This window comes from Tachypleus tridentatus, chromosome 13, assembly GCF_004210375.1.
Source record: "Tachypleus tridentatus isolate NWPU-2018 chromosome 13, ASM421037v1, whole genome shotgun sequence".
Classification (NCBI taxonomy): domain Eukaryota; kingdom Metazoa; phylum Arthropoda; class Merostomata; order Xiphosura; family Limulidae; genus Tachypleus; species Tachypleus tridentatus.
Window position 1 is genome coordinate 215868813 of NC_134837.1, and position 10000 is coordinate 215878812.

The window sequence follows — 10000 nt, forward strand, 5'->3', positions numbered from 1 at the left end:
GGTGGAGCTGGGACTGGAGTACCTCTGACAGCGTATGTTCTCATAGCATTCTTAGAAAACCAGGTAAATTTGTTTATTGTTCTCTTTTCTTTTTTTTAACTATGAAATTTATATTTATGTCAGACTTAGTTCTGATTAAAAAGCTAATTTGAGATAGTTGTATTAACAAGAATTTTATGACATTGACAGTTTTGCATTCTTTTTTTTCTTTCCTTTTTTTTAAATTTTAATTTCCCAAATGTGTTAACCTACAACAGTTATTACATACGAAAGTTTCTGTATTCAATGCATTAAAGTCATTTTACCGTTTGCAGGTACAGCAAACTTACTCAGAAGTCATACAATTGGCAGAACAGTATCTCGTTCGGCAGATGCCAACATTAACAGATCCTTACTCTATAGCCCTAATCAGTTATGCTCTTCAACTTTCTGATAACACCAATAAGGATGGGGCATTCCAAAAGTTACTAAATCTTGCTAAGAAAGAAGGTACACTTATTATTTTCCTTGATATGAAAGTTTGTTTTTTAATCTAGATTATAAAATTGATATTGCAGATGCTGTTTTCATTGAAATCAAACTTAAAATGTTGTTATTAATATCATGTTAGTGATTACAGATACAGATAGAACTAGCAAAGATTTATAAGACATTATAATAAAAATATTATTAGCATGGATACATTTGTAATACATCAACTTGTGAATTAAACTTCTATTTTTGTTCTTTCATTTTGAGTTTGAGTTTCAAGTTTATTTCTGCTGCAGGAGATATCTTGTATTGGAAAGGATCGGAATCATCAGTCAACATAACTGATAAAAGATCTGATCATTTCTTCCTGCCGGATTCCAAGGACATTGAGGTGACAGCATATGCACTTCTCACTCACACATTACGTGCTGAAATTGGGAATGCTGTTTCTATCATGAGGTGGCTGGTTTCCCAGCAGAATGAAAATGGTGGATTCTCATCTACCCAGGTGAGTGTTCAGTTATAAATCAGTTAAAGCATTGTGTTCAAATTATCCTGTCAGTTAAATAAAATAAAAAAGATGAGAATAACGACTTTTGGGTAATACTAAAACAAGATAAAGTTTTACACTGAGCTTCCATAATGAAAAAAACAAAGGTTAAATGGGCAACAACTCTTTATACTTAGTTCAGAGTAACACTTGTAGAGGGAGTCCTGGATGACCAATCTACACAGATAACTCGGATAGAAAGAAGGATGATGTTTTAAGAAACTTTCTTCTTTTGGTCAGTATGCAGCAGTTCTGGAACAATTAAAGTAGGCATGATGTAATTGGATAATGATACTCATAACATGAATGGTAAAAAGATTAATGATTTGATCAACTTACAAGTTCAAACAAATTCTCTGAAGTATTTCTTAGAACAACATAAAGAATATCATGTACTGAAGTTCCAGCTTACCTTATTCCACCTTAGCAACAAATGCAATATCTTTATTTTAAACTTATGTTCTGTGGTTCTTTTAGTTTGACCTGTATATTGTTTCATTTGTCTTTACATCTCCTCATATCATTGGGAATTTCAGAACTAATAGTACTCAGTCTCAGAAATTTGTTAAAGTACCAGAAGGAATGCCAGTTTGTTACCCCTGATGCCAAATTTGGTACAGAATGATAAACTAACAGAATCTTTGGTAATGCTTTGCTTCAGTCCTTTCCTTTTTTAAAGTATGGTTGATAGGCAAGTTCCCATTATATGTCTTTATTTCAAAAGGGGCATTCAAAGCATGCAAAAGAAAAGTTAGGTGATGAAATGTCTTCAGTCATAACTACCTCAGAATAGTAGTAGTTTGTAGTGAACAATCACTGTGGATACACACTCATCTTGTATGGAAGAATATCTGAGTCATTAGTGAAATTAAATTAGTCAATTAATCATTAGTTCTATTAATCAATAACTTTCAACTCATTGATTATTCTTATATGAAACTAATTTCTGTGGTTTGTTGTGTTGTGTTTAATAATTTTTTCTAAACTCTTCTTTGTAAAATCTATTAGGCATCTTGAGGATTAAATCGTTTTTTAAATCATAAACTGTTGTACGGGAAAATATCTCTACACGTTGTAATATGTGCAATACAAAATCTCTAAGAAACTGAAAATTCAGTTACTTCTGCATATATTTTCATGACGCTACTAAAATTACTCAGTGCATACAGCAGATAGCCCAGTGTGGCTTTGCTATAAGAAGACACATACGCACAAAAATTGTTGATTATTGTTGATGAAGATAAATGTTAGTTCATAATAATATATCAAGTAAATGTTAAACATAGCAGTGAGATTATTATTTGGCACCTCTTAACATAACTTACACATATGCTGGTTTTCTGGGTATTTCGTTTTTGATTTTATATAAACTGTATTAAGGTAATCAAGCATGTGTACAAACTACATCTAGGCTATCAAACATATGAAAATTCTAAGTGCTGTTCACTGCAGAAAGAGAAAGTAAAGTTCAACTTGTTAGAGGTAGTGAAGAATAAGATTATTATGGATTCTAGATGACGAGAAACCAACTTGAAATAAAAATGTATCTCAGAATGGCTAGTATGGGTGTTAACACTTATTGATAGGTAGAGAACAACGTTTAGACCTTCCTAGGTTATTTCCAGATTAACATCTTTGTTAACATTTTGGGGGCATTATAATATGACATTCAATCCCATTATTCATTGGTAAAAAAAGTAGCCCAAGAATTGATGGGTGGTGATGATTAGCTGCCTTCCCTTTAGCCTTATACTGCTAAATTAGGAATGGTTAGCATTGATAGCCCTTGTGTAGCTTTATGCGAATTCAAACAAAACAAAACTGAGATACGAGATTATTATGGGTATAAAACTGGTCATTATTTTTACAAAATAATATTCTAGTATGAAGTAAGCCCAACAATTTTAAATGTGGAACAACAAAATAGTGATTTGACATTTATAGTTGTGAATCATTAAATTGATTGATTAAACTGAACAAACATGAATCAAAAATAATAAAAAATCGTAATGTCAATATTTTGATCACTTAAATAGTTGAACTAACAAAAACAGTAGTTACAAACACTTATTATTTTCATAATATTAATAAAGTGAATCACAACTCCAATTAATCAATAATTTTACAAAACACTAATCTTTGTAGTTGATATTCACTGGTAATTGATTATATAAATCAATTCAGTTTAATTGCCTAACTCTATTCAAATATTCAAGTTATTGTGAGGATGAATTCTAATATTAAGCCTTCCTGCTGGAACAATTTCTTGGGCATTTCAACTTTTCAACTTCTTGACCCCTTATTAAATCTGATTCAAGTGTTCTCAACTTAAAATTCTTATCATTCAAAAAACATTAAAGATTTGTCACCATGCTGAATGACATCATTGCAGGACACAGTTATTGGGATACAAGCTCTTGGTGAACTTGCCACACGTATTGTGACAGCAACTATTTCTGTGGATGTTACGTTCAAATATGATGAATCTTCAGAAAACATGAAAATTTCTAGTGATAATGCAGTTATTCTACAGAGTGTTGAGGTGGGATGTGTTGTTAGTTTTAAAACACTTGATCATTTCAAATATTATAATGAAAAAAAAATAGATATGATGGCACTATTTCTCTAAATGGAAGCCCCTAGTTTTAGCAGCATTTCTTAGACTCTATAATTCGCTTTAGTATTAAAAGCAATTTTTTTCTTCTAAATTTTCAATAATTTGGAAATGTATAAAGTCTGATCTTTAGTGTTAATTGTTTAGTATTTTTCAAAGTAAATTACCTTATTACTGACATATCTGCTGGAATTTTTGCATAACAGATGTACAGAATTTCAGCCTGTAGATGAAAATTTTAGAATATTTTATATTAAAGTAACTTTATATTGTAGAAATGATGCATTAAGAATAACTAACTTTTTCTCCAGTTGTTTTTGTTGTAACTTTATACTGACATGTATTTTATCCCAAAGTTCTCAGGTTTGTTGTCGGGAAAAGCAATAACATCTTGCACAAAGATATATGATTTTATTGTGAAACAACTATTTAAACAAAAAGAACTGATTGATTTTATTAAAGTGTTTTGTTGTTTTTTTGGAGAGATTCAGTAGACCAGGTTTCTGTATGTTGCTTTAATAATCAAGATACAGATAATGTCTTATGATGGTATTTTTATTTTAGGGCTTATAATCAATGAATTTTAATATTTTTTCAGTTGCCTGAAACAACTCGCTACGTTGAACTAGAAGCTTCTGGTTATGGTATTGCTCTTGTTCAGGTAATTTTGTTAACTGTAAAATAATAAATGTTTTTAGTAGCATTGACTTAAAAAGAAAGTTAACCTGATTTAATTAATTTTAAAAGTTACTTCTTTTTTTCTATATTGACATGGCATAATGTACTGTGTGGAGGTATCCAAGATACAAAACCTTATAATTTTGCATTTTAATTGGAGAAGAAAGGATTTCATCAGAATTGTTTTTTTAACTTGGTGCAGCTAGTCTCAACATTTTATCCAATGATTAATCAAGTAGACTTGACTGCAATTATAGCTTCAGTTAAGGGTAAGCATCGTTCAGTGGCTCTGTTGGATGGTTGTATGTTGCTAACCTACATTACTGTATCCCACTTGTTTCAATCTACTCAGCTGTACAATGATATCTAGCAATTAGGGGAATTAGTTAATCCTGTCTATGGGAATGGGTAACCATTTTCATCTGCTCACATCATTTATTTCAGAATTTGAAAGTAATTGCCTTGTAAATGTACAAGGACTTAACTTCTTTTTATTATAGTTTCAGTTTATACTAAAATTGTGATAACATGTTTCTCTAACATTATCACTTAAAATTTAACCCTTTGACTATGCCTTTACTAAACAAGTACAACATTTTTGCAAGCCATACACTGAGCACAGCACACTCACATTCAACTTCTGTACCATATAGGGTGAACCAGCAGTCAATGGTTTAATAAACACCATCACACTACTGTCTCTTTGAGCTTCTTTGTTATTCACCTGTTTTTGTTAGCCTTGTTTAAGTATCTTCAAATTTTCTGTTCAGAAATAAGTTACACTTGCTAGTACAAGCAAACGTCTCTATAAACTGTATGCTTTTATCTTGTATAAATATTGCTGTAAACATTTAGTATATATGTAATTATATTTACAGGTATCTTGGGCCTTCAATTTGGCTGTTTCAGCTGAATATTCTCCATTTTTCTTAAATCCTCTTCTAGACAAGACATCAACTCGAAGTTACCTACAGCTGAGCGTATGTACACTGTGAGTTAGTTCTGTTACAGATCAATTAACATTTTGATATTAAATGTGGGATAGTGGATAACAATCTATAATCATTTAAAATAGTAAACCACGTGATTAAAATCCTCTAGCAAAGTCACTACTAAACTCATTATTTTTTAGGTCGAGCTAAGAGATTTTAATTTTATCATGCATCATGAAATACCAGAAAACTAACTGAACTTGCAAGGGTTTTGTTTTTAATTATAATAATAATTACAAACTTCACTTATTTTTAGCTTTTTTTTTCAAGTCATCTGACACACCTAACCCAGTTGCCACTAGTGGTGGTCTTTGCAAACAAATATAACATCCTTTATAAGTTAAACCCTTCCTGGACAGATAATTAGGAATTTTATGTTAATTTACAAACAACCATCCAGATAATTAGTATTTAATATAACTTTTTTTTAACTGAAACTTTCATTGAGAAATTTCATAATTGTATCATTCCTCATACAGTAATAACGAAGAGGAACCCACTAACATGGCAGTAATGGATGTAAAGTTGCCATCTGGTTACCTAGCAGATGTTGATGCTCTTCCTAGCATCCTCAAAATTCCTAAAACAAAGCGTGTAGAGGCTGCTGATGGACAGACTAAAGTTATAATCTATTTTGATAAGGTAAATATCTTTTTTTCTCTCCATAATAATTTTACCACTCTACTTTAAACTCGGTTCAGAAATTTCAAGCACAAAGTTGTGACTTCTCTGACAAAAGGAGCAAAAACAATCCCACATAAACTTAAATCTTTTAGAACACGCCACATAATTAATATGCTGAAGTATTATTGTAACACTATAAAAAAATATTTTTACTAAGTGATACTATGCAAGTGTATTTAATTTTTAGCTTGATAAAGAAGAAATTTGCCTGACAGTTCCAGCTCACAGAAACCATAAAGTTGCATATCAGAAACCAGCACCAGTTAAGGTTTATGATTATTACAATCGAGGTAAGTTTATCATTTTATCTTTGAAGTGAAATGTTTGATATTTTGTAATTGCTGCCCACTCTTCTGTGTTTTCATCCAGACTATTCTTCCTGCTGCAACTGTCTCTGTAAAGATGCTTGCTTGTAAAAGTATTAGCTGTTGCAACACTTACGATAACATTTTTCCAAACATTAAAATTAGCACAGTACACTGAAATTTTAAGCTTTGACATTCTTGTGAGGAATTCTATGTCTCTATTCTTTTTATACCTGCAGACATTTTTTCCTTTCATATCATCCTCCATGTACCCTCTGTTTTTGCAATTATCCAACAATCTTGCACAAATTAGGAGTTACCATGTATTATTTTCCTTATTGCAATAGCTCAAAATTCTATAAATTATCAAACTTTACCTACTTCCACTGGTTAATCTTATTTCTGAGAGTAATGTTTTCAACCTTATGAACGAATCTAAACATTGGTAGCAATCCTTGTACTTATCCTTTGAATTCCTGCCATATAATCAAATAATTTAACTCCCAAATTACTTGCTTGCTTTTATAATGATCATGACCAGCAGTCAAAGTATTGAATAACTTAGTTTTCTGCTTATTATAATATTCATCTGACCAAATAAAAAGATTGGATTAAAATGAATGTTCTATATAAAGTGTATAAGTAAGCATAACAGTAGATAGTGGGATTAAATGCAATATTGTTCATAATTTTTGATAGGTATATTGATAAAGATGAACAGATATGAAACCCACATAGCTTAAAAGTGGTAATGGTTAATAAAGAGAAATTATGTTACTAACCATTAGTTTATATGGTAATTCCCATTGTATGCAGGGTATAATACACCCTCTACTTGGGAGTGGTTTTAAAAATGTGACAGAAATTTAACAAATAATTTTGATCGTTTTTTTCTTAATCCAAAACCCATCTGAATAAATGTAAATAAATGCAACATATTTAAAAGAATCTACTAGTTTTCTTTCCTTTGAGCTTTCCCTCTCGTACAACTGCCAAGTCAATTTTCTGAATACCTCTGATATGAAATATCCATGTTTATTCTCATTACATGTGCTATGAAAAAGCTACCAAGTAATATTAGTGTCTAAGTTAAATGTGGTTTTTCTATTAAACTTCTTCTAGGTGGTTGTGGGTGCAAGTAGGTTTCACAAAAATTACCAATTCGGATCTTGTTAGGACCAATCTGCAACTAAAAAATCCTCAACATGTCTGTTTCATAATATAGTTTTAATTCCAGAACATATAGTGAGATAGCTGTATTTATTATTTCTGTTTCAGTAAAAAGTGCCAGAATGTTTTATTACCCTCATAAAGCTACACTTTGCGACATTTGTGAAGAAAATGAATGTGGTGATGCATGTAATGACATCAGTAATCCTGAGAGTCAGACGAAACCGAGCAGTGGTGGGGGATTCTTGTCCCCACAAGTTAGTGCATTCATTATCCTTGTGGAGATAGTGCTGTCAAGAAACCTCTACATCTTTTAGATTACAAGATTAGTTTGTATGCCAGTGTAATGCTGTCTTTTCTTAGTTGCAAGAAGTTTTATACAAATTATGGTATATCTTTCACTCATAATAGCACATCTTAAATATGTTTTTAATTCACAAAATACAGGAACCACTTTGAAGTAAGTTAGTACTTTACTTGTAAACTATGAATTATTTTTTACCTCAAGATTGTTTATATAATACATTATTTCTGACTATCTCACTATATTAAAAAAAAACCCTCAGGAGTTTTACCACTTACTTTTATTACATTATCGACTTGGGAAAGTATCCCAGATGTGCTGGCACAAAGTGTCGATGGTTATAGTATATTTGTCGTACTATTAAAAGTAACTTTGTAAAAGGGTTTGTTTTTTTTTCCCCCTAATTAACCACTGAAGACATCAATGCTTAGCCAATTATTGAGGAACCAGTCTCACTTTGTTTTTTGCATAAGAAGTAAACCTGTATTTAAAACTAATGTGCTTAAGAAAGATTTACCAAAAATTAAAAAACTGAAATCAAAATAAAGAAGGAAGTATTTAATTATGTGTTTTTGTTTTAAATAACTTATTCAGAGTACCTGAGGTCATGCAGATTGTTTTCAGTTACCAATACAATGTAACTAAACATCAAATTTCAAAGTTTTTAAAAATAAATTGCACATTACAAAAAAAAGTCTGAAGGACTAGTACTTGTCTTGTTACTTAAAATCTCAACTTGTTCTTAAAGTAGGCACATGTTATGTAAGAACTGATTTAATAAATTGCATAATTTTTACATGTGTTCATAGCAGACTGGTATAAAAAAACTTGTTACTTTCCCCTAATATTTGTTTTCAATGTACATTGGACTACACAATGATATGAAGAATGAAAGAGAAATATGTAAGGGTGACTTGCCTGTTGATCTATTACATCTGCCATAGTATTATAAAATTATTCTACAACCTTCATTTTGCAATTGGTAGATGTACAGAACTGATGCAGGATTTTGTCAATTTTTATACCATTTTACAAATGCTGCATTACTGTAACAGTACCAGTACTACTCACATTTAACACATTTCTCACCGAGTTTTGCACAAGACATTCTTAATTTATAAGTAATAAACAACATGCAAGGGAAGCTGTTCAACACCACCCACCACCAACTGTGGGAGTTATACTAATACAATAATAGGATAGATAGTCATATTTTAACACCCCCATTAAATGATGAGGTTCAGACCTTCAGACAGTCACCTTAACCGTTGCACCAGGTGCAAAATGTTGTGTTCAACAATCATAACTAAATTGGGTATTTAATTAAATTAATAAAACCTTCATGCCAAACTTGCTGAGTAAAGGGGAAAAGAAATATCTTTAAATTGAAAATGGAATCAACAAATTCTCATGTAGGGAAAACAACTGTTTCATTTTAAAAGGTTCCCATCTTTAAAAAAAAACTCATTTTCCAACATAATTCATTTGGAACTACATGAATTTAAAATCAAGTCAGAATTCATTAACTAAATTGATCAACTATTTTCAGACAGTGCATAATGTAAAAGGTTTTTTTGGTTTAGATGGGCACATTCTAGTCACCTTTATACTATTCATCCAATTACAGCTGTTTCCTAGGAGTCATGTTCTTTATCAATCTTTTGTAATAGTTGTTTTACCAACTCACACCTGTTAAAGAATTTATGATGTAACAAAATAATTTCTAATACTACTCCAAATGTTGTGACAAACCACTGGGCCTCAAGCAAGGGGCTGTTTGTAATCTAACATTTTTAGCACAGTTTGAATGTTTTAAAAAATGTGTAGAAGGCAGCTTGCAGATACTGCACAATTAGAACAGAAGTTATTTGCACCATGTAAACATTTAAATCAAGCTAATGTAATGATGGAGTGTGAACCAATAAACTTGAACTTCTTTCACTGAAATATTAGTATATGCTCAAGTCTTAACAGGCTATAACTTAAGTTTGTCATGTTTTCATGCTTGGATATTGTGTTACATTCAATATTTTTTACACATCTACAAAGTTTAATAGAGCTACTCTCATTGAGGTCCCAACAACAGTAAGTACTTCATTGTTTCTCTACTTATAAAATTATTGGTACTAAGCATGGAATTAAGGAAATGTTATAAAATCTATAATAATACACATGTATATTTTTTCGTTAAGTTTTTTGAACACAGAGCATTAATGAAAATAAAGTCCAATG

General features: G+C 30.9%; 1 protein-coding gene across 2 annotated transcripts in view; it reads left to right on the top strand.

The window, feature by feature from the left end:
* LOC143239877 (CD109 antigen-like) overlaps positions 1-9715 on the top strand; it is an 88651-nt gene extending 78936 nt beyond the window's left edge. For both annotated transcript variants that reach the window (XM_076481485.1, XM_076481484.1), the window contains exons 27-35: positions 1-63; positions 315-489; positions 768-979; positions 3414-3563; positions 4234-4296; positions 5192-5304; positions 5785-5947; positions 6177-6279; positions 7573-9715. In XM_076481485.1, coding sequence (XP_076337600.1) covers positions 1-63; positions 315-489; positions 768-979; positions 3414-3563; positions 4234-4296; positions 5192-5304; positions 5785-5947; positions 6177-6279; positions 7573-7781 — 1251 coding nt within the window. In that variant the 3' untranslated portion in view covers positions 7782-9715. The remainder of the gene's footprint in view (positions 64-314; positions 490-767; positions 980-3413; positions 3564-4233; positions 4297-5191; positions 5305-5784; positions 5948-6176; positions 6280-7572) is intronic.
* The last annotated feature ends 285 nt before the right edge of the window (positions 9716-10000 follow it).